At 42.6% G+C, this 15,287-nt stretch overlaps 1 protein-coding gene across 3 annotated transcripts; it reads right to left on the minus strand.

The window, feature by feature from the left end:
• Positions 1 to 1,234: 1,234 nt before the first annotated feature.
• ZNF839 (zinc finger protein 839) lies at positions 1,235 to 14,646 on the minus strand. Of its 3 annotated transcripts, none has more exons than XM_082058258.1 (8): positions 13,327 to 14,645; positions 11,502 to 12,425; positions 9,151 to 9,402; positions 8,283 to 8,375; positions 7,784 to 7,936; positions 6,008 to 6,148; positions 4,870 to 5,008; positions 1,235 to 3,120 (listed from the first exon to the last, which is right to left on the minus strand). In XM_082058258.1, exons 1-8 carry the CDS (start codon positions 14,044 to 14,046, stop codon positions 2,132 to 2,134), a joined length of 3,411 nt encoding a protein of 1,136 aa, XP_081914384.1. In that variant the 5' UTR covers positions 14,047 to 14,645; the 3' UTR covers positions 1,235 to 2,131. The 3 variants fall into 3 exon arrangements, with proteins under 3 accessions (XP_081914384.1, XP_081914383.1, XP_081914385.1); XM_082058257.1 differs by having other exon boundaries at positions 11,502 to 12,428; positions 13,327 to 14,644; XM_082058259.1 differs by lacking the exon at positions 7,784 to 7,936 and having other exon boundaries at positions 11,502 to 12,428; positions 13,327 to 14,646.
• Between the last annotated feature and the right edge of the window lie 641 nt (positions 14,647 to 15,287).

Here is a 15,287-nt window from a genome sequence, read left to right on the forward strand (position 1 = left end):
GCCACCTTCATTTATCTGAGTAGGGCCAGACCCTTGTCACTATGGAAACACCTTCATACTTGAAAAATATTTTCCAAGGAGAAGAGGTTTGTTCACTTACAGAATTGTTCTTTTAAGATGAGAGTGGGTGTATTGTATTTCCCAGCATGTGCAAATCAATAGGGAAGGCAGAATTGAGGCAAATTTTCATTGTCTGCCCAGGTGGAAATTGTGGTTTGTTCTCATTTCTTAAGAGGAAATAAGCTTTTCAGGAAGGAGTCTTCATATTCACAGACCCCCTTGCTTGTTGACCGCTACCAGACACAGCAAGATCACTGCAAAATCACTGCAGAGATGTTTTGTCATTATAGCTTTAAGTAGTTCATTGTTACTCTTGAAGCCCTCAGATGTAGTTATTAGACAGTCAGTATAAAAGAGCGTAATAAAGAATTGCTCACTGCAATCATAGACTTTGAAAGGCCAGCAGAACCTTGCTTTGTGTGGTAGCTTTATTTACAAGGTAGGCCTGTATCCTCTGACAGTTACCACCGCCTGAAAAATAAAAAAGGAGAAAAAAAACCCCAAAGCAATAACTACACCATAAACCCAACAACCAAACAGGAGCTCACTAACATATGACGACATCTTTCACATCCACACATAAATTCAGTGGTTTGGTTAACCAAGTTAATCTCCTATTTTAGGCAACCAAGAAAAAACAGCCAAACAAAAAAAACCCAAATGACAACAAAAAACTTGCAAACCCAACCATATTAAAGGGACATAGTAAAGCAGAATGTTTCCATCTCTAAGTTGTCCTCTCTTATTTAGGTTCAGTTTTACTGTTAGGTTTTTCCTCAGTAACAAGACCATGAAAAATCAACATTCAGTGCTCATACTTGTTCTCCTGCATATTACAGGTCCTTTTAGCCGATTTCTCCAGTTTTCATGGTAGCCTCATGTATTTAGCAATGAGACAACACAGACATTTAAAAGGTATGTCACCAGTTTTCAGTAATGTCTATGACATCACAAGAACAAAATAAAGATACTTGTCATTTAAGGCTGGTTTTTTTAACCTGCTAAGCTTCTTGGAAGGACAGTGCCTTGGACAAGAAGCTGCTAGGAGGCCTCCACAAAAATATCATCATCCAAGCAACATACTGAAAGTATGACAAAAATATAAAAAGCAGTAGATAAAGTAGATAAGTAATTTGGTAAGATTTCTATCTGCATAGAGAAACAGGGATTATAGTCAAGGATGTCTTTTTATTATGATTAAATAGTACAGGTCATTGTAGAGTTACTAGGAAGGTCAAAGCTCAGAACTGATAAAGGATGCACCATCTGAAAGAAAAAAAGTATAATAGAAGTATAACAAAAATAGACCATCAGAGACTGAAGGAAAAAAAAGGATTTGGTATCACTAAAGAAAATCAGATCACTACTTATGCACCTTCCAATTTCTGTCCAAGTTAACAGCAATTTTTAAAGGTGCAGCTGAACATGAAACAAGCACACTTAAATACATTTCCAACAGTTCAGTACAAATCAGGTCCTGTTTGAGGCTATTTTTGTCTCTTAACTCAGCGGATGCTTACTTAAGTAAGGATCAGCTAAACTGTCACTTTGTGGGTTATATTTAAAACTGCTCATTTTTCCTTCCAGATTTACACACTAAGTCTAGATGCTAATGAATATTCAAGCTACCTTTAAGAAAGTGGAAAAACAAAGTGTTTTGTTATCTCAGTGGCACAGAAAACACACATTTTCAATATAGTCTTTATTTTACCCATATACAGCTTGCCAGTACACAGCACATCACTGCTGAACAGCAGTACAACTTACTGCATTTTTAGATGGCTAAAGAGAAAAGGAATTATGTAACAAAAGGGAATAGTGCAACAGTTTTAGGGTTGACAGATTTCCACTTTCCACCCACCCCCAACATATAAAGCAAATAGAACAATGTTAATTCTATAATTTTTGGTTGCAACGTTGCTAGATATATATAAACATAAGTTATAAAAAGTACAGGGCATAAAAACAGTTTACAAATAAGTTAAATTTCCATTATTTCAGTATTCACATTAGAAAAATATACATTTTATAGTCAGTCTTTTCCAGAAGAAAGCATATACAGTTTTCTAATTTATGGCTCCAATTCACTTTGCGAGAGCAAAATGTCTTCACTTTGGCCATCTGCTTCCATTGCCAATAGTGCTTCCACAGTTTCCAAAGGGATCCCCTCAGGTGTGCGAATGTGCATCGTAGTACCATTGGAATCGGTTACAATCACAATACCTTCTGCCTGAGACAAAACAGCAGTATCTGGATGAGACAGGATAAGCCCATCTGAAGTCTGAATAAAAATCTGTTCATGTCCCTGAGACAAAAAATCATGGCTCTCATCAGTAATCTCAAAGGCTACAGTTTCATCTACAGTAACAGTATTCTCCAGCTCATGTTGTTCACATGTCCCACATGAAAATCCAGTCATGTTTTTGAAAGTGTTTTCATGGTTCACATGAGCAGACAGGGAGGCTTCCTGGGCAGCGCTCTGGTGCGACTCAGTCTGGGCGCTGTGTGTGTAGGTTATTGGCACATTTGTTGAAAAAACTTTTTCAAGTTCCTGCATCTCATCAGCCACATCAGCATTATGAGGTTGTTCAGAATGTCCTTTAATTGCAAAACTCTGGTTTTCTTCTTGCAATTTCTGATATTTTTGCTTGTCACCATCTCCTTTGCTTGTTGGTACGTTAGCGCTCAGACTGCCCATTGCCTTCTCCGACACAGAGCTGCAGAGCTCAGGAGCTGACAGCCCACTTGCTGTGTTCTCACTCACAAAGTGCGCTTGAACTAATTCAGGTGAGCCGTCCACTTCAGCAGGCAATACAACTTCAGAATGTAGCGGAGGTGCCTCACCTGCCATATCTGGTCCCTGTATGTTCACAGGCTGGGAATACTCAATCCTCATTTTCACAGTCTGGGAGAAGGTACCTGAATTTTCAGCATTGATTCTAACTCCTGAATCGGCAAGTGAGTTACGTTCTTCCACTGTCAGCAATGTATTTCCAGTTGAGCAGCAAGTGATATGACTATCTTCTGAAAGCAGGATTTCTCCATTTAATGGATTAAAACCTGAAAATGTGAAAGAAATATCTTTTTGTTGGGCAATCTGATATTGCACATCCAAAAATTATCTTTCAGCAATAATTTTGGAGGAAAAGCTAGACTGCTTCCCTGCTTGCTTTCCCCAGATTAGCAAACCTGAAGCAGCTTAGAACAGTTTCACAGCACTTCCCCTGAGAAGGCCAGTATAAAAATGCTTAAGGAATTTTTGGATAGCAAAATATTGAATATTTCCATACCACAGGAGCTTACGTTAGAAGCATTTTTTTGTTAATCCTGAAAACAACCTGGGCTGAAAGTCAATTTGCTCCCATTTGGCGTACAACCGATAACATTAAAAGATAAAGAATATGTGAGGCACAAAGTTGTCAGCTGCTCATCCCCATTACCATTTGTAAATCGACAGAAGCATTTAAACTTGATACAATTTCTGTTGATAATCAAGTACATCCTGGACTCAGACATGTCATCAAGTTACTACATTTCTAATTAGCTGTGCTAACAGTCCCAGGAGCACTTTCATCCTGTGACAGAAAAAGTAAAAAACACTAGGAATGTAGTATGCTTTACTGGTTATTTGATCTGGCCTGAGAGCCAGGTCACAAACCCAGGAGGCAGCTGAACAATAGCTACTATGTTGTGATAGCATGAGGTGCCAGTTTTTATTATTGAAGATCAAAAGGAACAAGTAGGTTGCTCTTGTTGTGAAAGATACCACTGTACAACAAAGGCAGCCTAACCCTGCAGAAAGGACCATTTTTAAATTTTTGTACTGTAGACTAGCAAAGGCCTTACTAGCAGGTGGATGTGAAACAAAATGTTAAAAACTCATAGCGCAGAAGAAAACCATAATACAACAAGGATTAAGCGTGGTCATGCAGAGAGCCTTTCAGAGAAAGAAAAACCAACTAAGGGGGGAAAACAAAACCACCACTGTTGACACAAAGACGTGCAAAGGGCAAAAGCAAAGCGGCTTACAAGCAACACCAAAAGAGGTATTTGCAAAGCAAGAGATGGTACTGATACACACACCTTACTAGAGATGGGTAAGGGCTGGAATCTTTCACAACAGTGATCACAACACCTCTGAATTACTGCAACACTTTTGCATAACAGACCAGTGGAGTTTAGAGATGACACGTGGGGACCCATCTCACTTTCTAGTCCACTGTTCCCCTGCCAGTCTGACGGGCAGGGGGAATAAAGACAAGGGATAAAAAGAAAGGCAACCACCCAAAGGCTGTGGTGCAAAATGGTGCCTCAATTCCAATCCTTAGGTCCAGCATCTCCTCTGGGATACAGGGCAGCCTGTGCCAGCTCGCCCCCTCCCCCAGGACACACAAAGCTCTGATGATTCTGTTGTTGTGACCTGCTGGGGCAAAGAGGAAGGACACACTGTTTCCCTTGCCTCTGCTCTCCCACAGCTCACGCTAAGGTCATGCACCACCTCCGCTCTAAGGGCCAAGAAGCAGTCAGGAAGCACACAGTACAAGATAGCACTATGCTCCTAGCACTGCCAAAGTATAAATAACTGGATTATCATGCATTTAGAGTTGAGCTACTGCCATGGCTGCATCATCCATAACTTTTTTTCCCCCCACATGAGGTCTTTTCAATTAAACAACTGTTTTTAAAGGACCTGGGAAGCAAGTTACGAAGTGGAACCTTAAGACAAAAATCACAGTAGCTTGAAGAACAAAGAGACTTGTTCAGCTCCTCCACAAACAGAACATGACTGGAAAAATCTGAAGAGGTTACCATCTTTTTCAAACAGTGTACACAAATTCCCACTCTTTTCTTTCACTTCATCTTGGCTGGCATAAGCATTATTCACATTCTCCATTACGTCTTCTAACTTGGTCCTTTTGGCTGATGGCAACAGTTCCTCCCCTGAGCTCTGTTGATACAAGAGATAATTAACTGGCTGCCACCGTAACAGCTGACAATACTGGAAAAGATGACAAACTAACTGTGGGCACTTCATGGTAATGAACTGATGCTCTCCTTGAAAACAGGATTTCGAAAACAGGTCTACGTAAAAGGATTTAAACACAGACCTCACACTTTGTCGAAATGCCACTTTTGCTATTTGATTGAAACAATCTGCCCTTGCTTCAACACCAAAGCTGCTTCTTGAGCCTTTCTGAGTAGTTGTACAGCATGAAACCTACTATAAGCTCACTCTCCAACTTCAGTAAAGGGCTGTGAACAGCCTGCCCAGCATTGTTTGGTCAATGAAGAAATACTGATCAGCTCTTTAAATTCAACCACAGGCAGAAAGTGGAAAAGCACTAGTCTTATTTATCCACCACCAGAAACAACTCCGGATTAAATAAGATGTAGAACACTTAAGGGGATAGACCACAGAGATGTGACTTTTAAGAAGAGGAAACACTGTTCCTTGCTACAGCTCTAAACAGACTAAATCGGGTCAACTGGCTTGTTAGAAAGAAATAAATTATTTTCATGCACCTCTGCCAACCACCAGTTAGCAGAGCAACCACTTCTCCAGCATCTGAGCCTGCTCTAGGCTAATCCCATTTACTCTAACACAAGTTAGTAGAATCTGAGGATCCTTCTCACTGTGTGGCCTCCATTTACTAGCACCTCAACAAAATTCTTCCATCCTTATATCATGAGATTACCTGTAAGCCTTTGAGATTCCATCCTGAACGGTACCAAGTGTCTTCCCAAAGTACATCTTAGCATGCTAGTTCACACGCTCTGCTATAATACCACGGTAGAGAGCACTTTAAGTATTTCCAAACACCATGATAGCCTTACTTTAATACGAGTCAGATAATACTAGTTAGGTTTTGTAAGGAATAATTAGCTGGCTTAACAAGTTTTAATTTGTCTTAGTTTGATTTTCAATTTTCACAAAGGTTTTCCATACCTCAGCTAACCGTTTTTGTCCCAGTATCTCCACAGGCACTTGCTCACTAACCACTTTAATTATACATTGTGAACAAGAGTCTACGCCTCCCGTCTTTTGTTCTCCAGTGAGTATTTCTGTAATTCCTAGTGATTCAGCAACCTTTAAAAACAGTTATAGGAAAAAAGTCAAAGTTAGCCTTTCCAGTCTGAATACACACATGCTGAAATACTGATTCGTTTCCTTAAAACTGAACTAGAACTACATGGGGTCTAGTCTAACAACAATCGTCATAGCTCAATAAAGTATTTAGATATCGATGTTTTCTAGTAGCCTCCATATTAATAGAACACAACCTTTATTTGAAGGTGAATATTAACAGGCAAACTAAAAAAAATTAAGAGTACAATGGTTATATATAGAACCCACAGACAGTTACTAAGAGCAGAATTTAATAAAGAACACTGTTGAGGCTCTCCATTATTTAAAAAAACATTTCAGTCTTCCTCTTTAAGAGCATCTCTTAGTAGTTATGGATTCATCCTGCCCCCATTCCATTCCTGTGCTTCATCCTTATGTAGGTGTGCTACTATACAGCTTCTCCAGTTTGCTGGTTTGGGGTTTTGGTTTGGTTGTTGTTGTTTGGGTTTTTTGTTGGTTTTTGGTTTTTAAGAGCACGCTTTTGTATTAAGAAGGCACACTAACACTGAAGAGAACCAAGAAAGAGATTCCATTTTAGGACTGCCAGTATCAACAGCATCTCTTTACTTGATGCACCTTCATTTCACCAAAAAGGAAATGTTAATTACAAAATGGCCAGATGAGCACACTGTAATTCTAGTAAGTTTTTTAGTATGTACACTGAACATCATGATTTATTCTGAAAAATAAATATTAACCACTGCTAACAGCCCATACAGGACTTCATTTGTTAAACCAGGGTTATTATAAGAAGCAAAATCTGATCTCCACCATCCCTACTCTGAGTTTTGTTCCCTTCTTATAGCAGTTAACAAGTTCAGTGCTCAGGTACCTTCATGAGCACATTGTTTGGAAATTCAGGTGGAGGTAGTATATAGAATAGTGTTTTCTCTACTGAGAGAAGGGAAAACCAGAAGTGTTAAGTACATGTACAAATGTTATACTTTTGTTCTAAGCAAGGGGAACATAAATTGATAAGGATCCATAAGGACAAACAGATCCACATTAAAAACAAATACCAACAACCAGAAAACCAAACCTACATTGTCTTTCTAGATGCAGCTGCATAAGCAAAAAAATGAAGAGTCACTGAAATAAGTTTGCAGTTTTATTAATGTATTCACTGCCTTTCATGTTCATTAGTATGACTGCATAGATGTATTCAGTTTGTCCTCATTTTGCAATGAAACCACCTATCTCTTTAAATCAAGGCCACTCATTTTAAATATAACCCACTCCATCCTAATCCAACATCAAGATGTATTTTTATTAGCAGTTAATGCTGAATAAACCTTGCAGAAACATGCAGCTTCATACTACCCTAAATATACAAGACAGATATCAGTGCTGCTAGAATTTTATTTTAAATATATTTCTAGTTGTATCTACTGCCACAAACTAGAACTGCAGTTTTATTGTTGACTTTTCAGTTAGTTATTAGCCTTTTTACAATAATGTCTATTTTGCTCATCAAAAAACATACTTTAAATAACATTACCAGGATGACAAAGCTTATCAAATAAAAATGCAAAGCACCTAAAATAAATATAACAAAGAAAAAAAGAAATCACTGTTCCAAATAGAGTGCTTTATTACCTTAGCATCTTTTATTTCAACAGGCTGCTGGCAACTCAGCAAATCAGAATTACTGAGGTGATCATAAGCCATTTTCTTTACCATATTATGCAAGTCTTCAAATTCCCTATACACATCTGGGAAGTAAGCTTTGGCTGGATACCCTTTTTCAACCTAGAAATAAGAGGGGAAAAAAAGGGTTTGTTTCCCCCTCCCTATATTTAAAAAAAAAAAATGAAATTTGTCAGTTTGTTTTGTTCAACATTTTAAAACGGAAATATTGAAGTCAAAAGATATGGAATATTCAAAAATGCCACTGACCTAGGCAGCAAAAAGCCAGGCTTTCAATCAAGAGACCTACCAGAGTTTTGCATGTGTTAAGATTGGAGTGATGCATAGAACACATACATTTTGCACAACTCTAACTTAGGAAATTCACATACATCTCTAAAGGCATCTTTTTATGTATGCTAGTGGAAGTCTCCCTAAAATAATTTAACTTTTTTACATAAAAACTTACCTTCATCAACAGGAATTCATATACTGTAACAAGCTTTGCGAGACGTGGGAGAGCCAGCTCCATTAAGTCTTCATTATCACATTGTTGTATCAGCTGTCAAAAGCCAGAAAGAGTTTATTAGAGCAAAGTAGCCTACAGAGGTTATGCATCCCACATTCAGACCATAAAATATCACTATGTTTTTTGAAAAATGCACTGTATGTTGAAGTAGCTTTGAGAATAGATGCAAATTAACACCAACTGAGGAGATAAATTAGAAAACCTCAGAACAATTACTACCCCTATACAGACAGAACTCAGTCCCACAAACGTTGCCAATTCATACAAAGAAGAGCAACATCAACAGCCATAAAGGATCTTCCACAACACATAGGAAACAAACAGAATATTGTGTTAGTTGCATGGATTTTTATCCCAATTCTATCCTCCTCCAAGAGCTTGTGGGTTTGGTTTTTTTATTTTGGTTGTGTTGGGTTTTTTTTTCCTTTTTGATGTCTCCCAACCTCAGTTAGGTTTATTTCTTTTTACAGTGTTGGAGGAGATACACAATAGCAGTTAGTAACTTTGCTTCTCCAGAAGGACAGCGAGAGGGTATCTACATGTCCAAAGACCCTCTCCAGACTGAACTCCCACATTCTCTTTGTCCAGTGTTCTGCTAGAAGTATTTTTCCTTAAAAGACAACTTAAAAGCTTTCTTCTTAGAAGATGTCTTGGGCTTTCGTCTTGTCAGTACACAAGGATATCATAAAAAAAAAAATCATTAAAAAAAAAAAATCAATCTTTCTGAAAATGATTCCGTGAACATAAATGATTAAAAAAAAAGGCAGGGGGAAGATACTTGTGAAGTAATTGCAGAAGAGAACCATACCTCTTTTAACCTAGCTTTTCTTCTGAATACATTGTGCTCTGCTGACACACTACTAAGTGACTTTGAAGGGGACTGACCAGGTCTGCTAAGCCTTCCAGAACACTTGGATCTTCCACCCATCCTTGGTCGACCACGTCTCTTTGGTCGTCTGGGTCTTCCAGGTCCTTTTGGTGTTTTGGGTCCCCGGTGTCCTGAACTGGTCTCATTTTGTTGTTCTGCCAACATATGTCTGCTTTCTGCAGACTTACAAATCTTAATTAAAAGAAAAAGTATTTATTCACCATTTTAAACAGTGTTTTGAAGAAGACAATTTTATGATTAAGTTCTTCATCTATGTAAACAATAAATAGCATATTAAACAAACAGAAAGCTGGATACAAGCATAGGTGCGAAGAAAATTGTGGAATAAATCCAACACATTAGTAAGACCTCTACTTCTGCAACACATATATGCCATAATTTGCAAAGTCAGAATTTTTGATCCACAAAATGTCATACAAAATACAAAGCTTAAGGGAATATAATTAAAGAGCTGGTTTATGTCAGTTAAATATATGTAATATTTTTGAAATAAAATATGTCCTCTTCAAATAAAGAAGTTGTAGAAATAACGACCCGTAAAACACACCCAAAGAAAAAACTGGGTTTCATTGTAACTGTCAAAGCACAGAGACTTTATATGGAAGACAAAAATTCTGAACAGCCATGAACACTGACAAGCCTGGTAACTAAAAATGAAAATATAATATATTGCCCAGTTTCCACATTTCAAAATCCTTAGTCTTCCCTAAGAACACAGCTGAGAAGTACAATTTCTATTGTTACCATTGTGATTTCAGTGCAAATTTTTTTTACTGATCAAAGCAGTGATTTCTTACTGAACACGTCTTCCCTTCCAAGCTAGAATTTCTAATAATGTCCCAGTATTTTTTAAGAGAGGCATTTACAATAGTCCTGAGCTAGATAAGGCTTTTTTTCATAATCAGTACATTTCCACCCCAATCCAAATATTCGGTAGTCCTCCACTATCCAAATGATTAGGAGAGCTCTAAAAAGGGCAAATTTACGTCAGTTCTATCTGGAGATTAAATTACTAAATTAGTTCCAAATATGACATCAGACTAGGTTGATCTTGGGGATCTTGACGGCCCTCCTGTCTATGTCAATGTATCAGCTTTAGTAATCCTGCTATTCTTCCTAGAAAGTATTCACCTGGCCAAAACCCAGAACAAATCAATGACTTGAAGTGCAAATTTGTAGAATTCTTATTTGCTAGTTAAAAGTAGCAGGTGCAATAGCAATCTAGCAGTCAGTAGTGGTATTACATGAGACTGACTGGATTTTTTCTAAATTCCCATCATCCTGAGTAAAATAAGGGCTGCACAGGGAAGTAACACTACCCAATAATAGAGAGAGCAGACTTCAGCATTCTGCAATTCTGTTTCCATAGATGACAGAAGAGTGTAGAAGTAGGGGAGGTTTGTTTGCTGCACTGGCATCTTAAGCTGTAAATTTTCACATTTCTGAGAACAACTTCACATTTATAAATAACACTAATAAATGTGACATTGCTGCATCTAAATGAGTATTTTTTCCTAGACAGCAGTTGTATCAGCTCTTGCTGCAAGATGTTAGAGCCATTTCAACATTAAAAGAGGAACTTTACTTGGAAGTGAACAGCCAAAAACATCACAGAAAAAAATGTGCAGCTACAGTAGCTTCCAACCCAGAGACTCAAGTTTCACCAACGTGTTTGGTTTGCAGGCGTAGCTAAGCCACACTTTCAAAAACCTGCTCTGGGAAAAGCTCTGTTGGATTCCAAACAAGCGTCATCACAGAAAAATCTCTATTTCCGTAACAGAAATTGACAGAGCGGATGATGTCTTGCTGTCTAACATGCTAAAGGCTGGAACTGAACCACACAGTAGTCTTACCCGAATGCAGAGAAGAAAGCCATTTACACAGACAAGGGTTTTTCAAGCCAAAAACTGTATGTCAGAAAACCAGTAGGAAATGAACACTCAGCAAACTTTTTTGTTTTATGTGCCTCTGCAAGAACACTATTCCTGCAACGCTGCAAGAGACAATAACTTGATTTTTAAAGCACTTAAATGGGAAATTTGTTCAATTTAGTATACTGGTGGATGTATCTGAGCAGTACAAAACTTCGACATTTTACTAATGACATGTCCTACTGAACTGACATGCATTTAAATCCCTGCCTTTAGTCTTGTCAAAAATACTTATTCTGCTGTCAACAGGGACTCAGATGAATCAGTCCAGTATATGGCTACAAAAGTGCCATTTTACTTTCTACAGAACTGGCAGCTTTTCCAAATAACACACTTTACCTGTTCTCCAGCCTTCGAATCAACAGTTCCTTCCAGATTGGTAGCTAGTGCATTTTCATTATTTAAAGTGACAGCAGTTGAATCCAAATGTGCTGGACTCATCATTCCCTCTCTTATTCCACAGGCATTGTCCACAAATATACTTCCATTAGGCTTATTTAAAGGTATTTTTTGAGGTGAAGACTCCAGCTGTCCATGGCCTGGGTTAAGTTTATAATGCCTTGCTAATCCTCCTTTTCCTATATAGGATTTTTCACAAGTCTGACATTTAAACATTTTGGGTTTCAGATTATAATTTGAAGAACTGAATAATGCATCCTTTCCCTTCACCTTTCCTTCTTCATCATCTTCTATACTCAGCTCAGAATAGTCATCAGAATCGGACTGATGACCATCAGCCAAATCCTCCATTTTAATGAATTTATAATCTTTAGCTTTGTATTTTGGGGGTCGTGAAATCCGTCCAGAACGAGTTTTCACTTTCAAGGATTTTTTTAACTTGTCATCCTTTTGGTTTTTTTCAAGGCATGGTATCAGAGTATTTGCTGAACTGGCTGCAACCATGGTGATATTTGGAGACCTCGTAGCCGATACTGTGGCACGCGTAGCTTTCTGTCCATTTATCATCTTAGATGTGGGAATCTTGTTCACAGACACTGATCCCTGAGATGGTAAAGGTCTCTGCATAAGCAACTGAACTGGAGACTCAGAACTCTGCAGGAATAGCTGCTGCTGCTCAGTTCCTGTAACAGGCTGTATCCTAATTATCTGGGGATTAATAATGCCAAGTCCTGATATACTAGAATTTCTACCAACCGACTGACTCAGCATTATAGTTTTGGACTGGATTGGTGCCAATGAAAGCACTGGCCTTTCGGTTTCCTTCATCTGTCCTGGCTGAACTTGGACACAAATGGCTTCCAGCTGCTTTTGTGGAAAAAAAAGGAAGAGTTGAGATTACACAAATACAGTATCTATAAAGACAATACTTATCAAGATGATACACACATGTCTTTAAAGCAAAGCACAGAGAAACCAATGCCCATCATTAGTTTTCCATTTTAATGCATCAAAGCACCGATTTAACACCAAAGCACAGATTCCCTTCCTTCAAGCTCTGGGCTTTCCTGCATATTCCCTGATGTGACTGCTGTTCAACTAAAGCATGTAAAGTTCGCTCTCGTGCCATGTCAGAGCTTTGCATCCTGCAAGCAGAGCTGTTCTGCAATAGCAGAGTCAATGCCATCACAGGGGTGCAGTCATAACCTTCAGCAACTCCAACGCAGGAGAACTTACAGCCTGCTAAATGATACGGGCCAAATACCCGATCCAGGACTTACCACTGTAAGTGCTCAGTTGAAAAAAAGCTTCGTGATCACGATTAAGGAGAGCTATGCATTACTGTTCATCTCCCTCCTCATCCAAATTTCTGCCTCAGCTTGAACTGATTACTTGACAACACCTGCACCCCAAAACGTGGGCAGAAAGCCCCAGTACTGTCACCTTCTGTAAGAGCGGAATGCAGTGTCTACCTGTGCATCGCCACTTAACCACTATGAAACAGCTTTTCTAATCCGTTTTAGCTGCACGTGTAGTCGGGCCAAAATACTGACCACAGCAGCTGGTTATCTACGTTCAAACGCAGATTTTTCTAAACCACGTTGAAAGTTGTGTCTCTCAGCTGCGAGGCTCGAGTCTACACCCAAGGGCAGGTGTGGCCGAGGAGAAAGGAGGAAAAAAAAAACCTAGCGCCCTCCGAGACGTGCCCTGGGCGGTGGATTTCATCACCGCAGCGTCCCCCGCGCCCAGCCCCCGCCCCGGTTACCTTCTGCGGGAGGAGCCGGGCGGCCGCCAAGGACTTGCCCTGCTGCAGGGCGACCTGCTGGGCCACGCTCTGCAACTGCTGGGCGGCGTTGTGCATGATGCTGGCCAGCGGCGGGGCGGCCCCGCAGGCCTGCGGCGGCAGCGGGCCGGCGTCCCGGGGCGGCGGGCACCCTCCGCGGCGGCAGGGCGGCGGCCCCGGGCAGGGCTCCGGCGGGGCGGCTGTCGGCGGCTTCTGCTGCTCCTGGGCCTTGCTCACTTGCTCGATGACCCGCTGGAGCTCCGCGGGGGCCAGCGGCGTGGCGGCGTGCCGAGGCGGCGGGGGCGGCGGCTCCGCCGTGCCCGGCCCCGGGCTCCCGGCGGCGGCCAGCAGCTGCTCCAGCAGCCGCCGCTGCTCCTCGGCGCTCAGCCCCGCGCCCTCCACCAGGCTCCCGTCCGCCTGCACGTAGAGGACGGTGCCGGCCGCCGCCGCGCCGCCTTCCAGGGCGGCCAAGCTCTGCGCCAACTCCTCCGTCACCGCCAGCAGCTCCGGGACCTCCGCGGGGGGCGGCGGGCACACGGGCTCCACCGCGCCCCCGCCCTCCTCCTCCGCCGGCCGGGCAGCCCTGCCCGCCGCCACGCTGAGGGCAGCCCCGCAGGCGGCGGCCGCCCCCCCGGGGGGCTCGTCTTCAGCGAGAGGAGGGGGCGGCGGCGCCTCCGTGCCCCCCTCCTCAGGAGCCGCCATCTTGGCAGGCGTCAGCGGGCGGGAGCCGCATCGGCCCCCCCGGGGAGGTCTCGGAGGCGCGGGGCGAAGCGAGGGGCACCGGCGGTACGCGGGCCAATGGCGCCCCCGGCAGCAGCCCGCCGCGCCCCCGGGGCGGGGCCGCCCGGCACCGACGGCGGCCTGGCGGGGGCAAAAGCCTTCGGAGGTGCGTGGGCGCGAGTGGGACCCACGAGTGGTATAAGCCGGCTGCAGGGAATTAACGCGGGTTCGCGTTCCATCTCGTAAGGCGAAGCATGTACTCGTCACTCACTCTTACTTGGCGGGGTTCCACGCGCCCGTGGGCAGTAAGCCCAACAAGGAGGCTGTGCCACGCGCGAAGTGAAGCCCTCACGCAAGAAAACGCGCCTGCAGGGGTGACCCGAGGACGCCGCGGGCGGGCTGGCGTGGCAGCCGCCCTCGCAGATAGAGGAACGCGCGCTCTGCCGGAGCCGGCCCGGGCTCCACCAGCCGCGGGAGCACGGCCGGTGCCGCAGCGCGCCAGGGGAGCTCCGCGCTGCGCGCCCCGCGGCCCCATCCTCGCGCTGGGTAACACCGCGTGTGCCAGCAGAAGCGGGGCGGTGGGAAGGCGGCCGCTGGGACGAACAGGAGAGAGAAAAAGAAATGGCTGTGGCCCGTACGGGGATCGAACCCGCGACCTTGGCGTTATTAGCACCACGCTCTAACCAACTGAGCTAACCGGCCAGCTGACGGCATTGAGTTTCTCCGCAGACCAATTAATGTCACTACGCAAAACCGCCACTATTCTACCAGAAGCGAAGGGACGAAAAAAGCGACAGCCGGAGCAAGTGACTTCCTCAGCTCCCGGGAGCGCCGGAGCTGGGCCCGCACAGGCGGGAACACACGCTTAACTGATCAGCTCAACCAGAAAGCACTAATCGCATACAAGAGATACAGCGCCCGGGAGGCAGCAACGACCACAGGCCATGTTCACGGGGGGGCTTCATTTCACCTCCTAATACGCTATTACTTCCCCAGGCCTTCTAGGATATCATTCGAGTTTCATTTAAGTAAATAAAATAATTTGGGGCATTTATGTTAAAATATTTACTCATTTGGCTGTTTAATGCACCACCAGGATCTCGGTTCTCATGGACAAATTATTCTCCTTTCCCTAATATTTTACTTTTTACGAGTTATGCAGCATTTAAAAGACAAGGTTTCTTCACAGCTTTGAACCCTACATTAAAATACATTATGTCCGC

The sequence above is a fragment of the Streptopelia decaocto genome (genome assembly GCF_964273445.1).
Source record: "Streptopelia decaocto genome assembly, chromosome: 7".
Lineage (NCBI taxonomy): Eukaryota > Metazoa > Chordata > Aves > Columbiformes > Columbidae > Streptopelia > Streptopelia decaocto.

Excerpts from the sequence above, each read along its gene's own strand:
- ZNF839 (XM_082058257.1), bottom strand. The coding sequence starts at position 14,046 with ATGGCGGCTCCTGAGGAGGGGGGCACGGAGGCGCCGCCGCCCCCTCCT. Across the intron at positions 12,429-13,326 it reads CCCGGCTCCTCCCGCAGAAG|CAGCTGGAAGCCATTTGTGT; the intron begins GTAACCGGGGCG and ends TTTCCACAAAAG. Across the intron at positions 8,376-9,150 it reads GAAAAGCTAGGTTAAAAGAG|CTGATACAACAATGTGATAA; the intron begins GTATGGTTCTCT and ends GGCTTTTGACAG.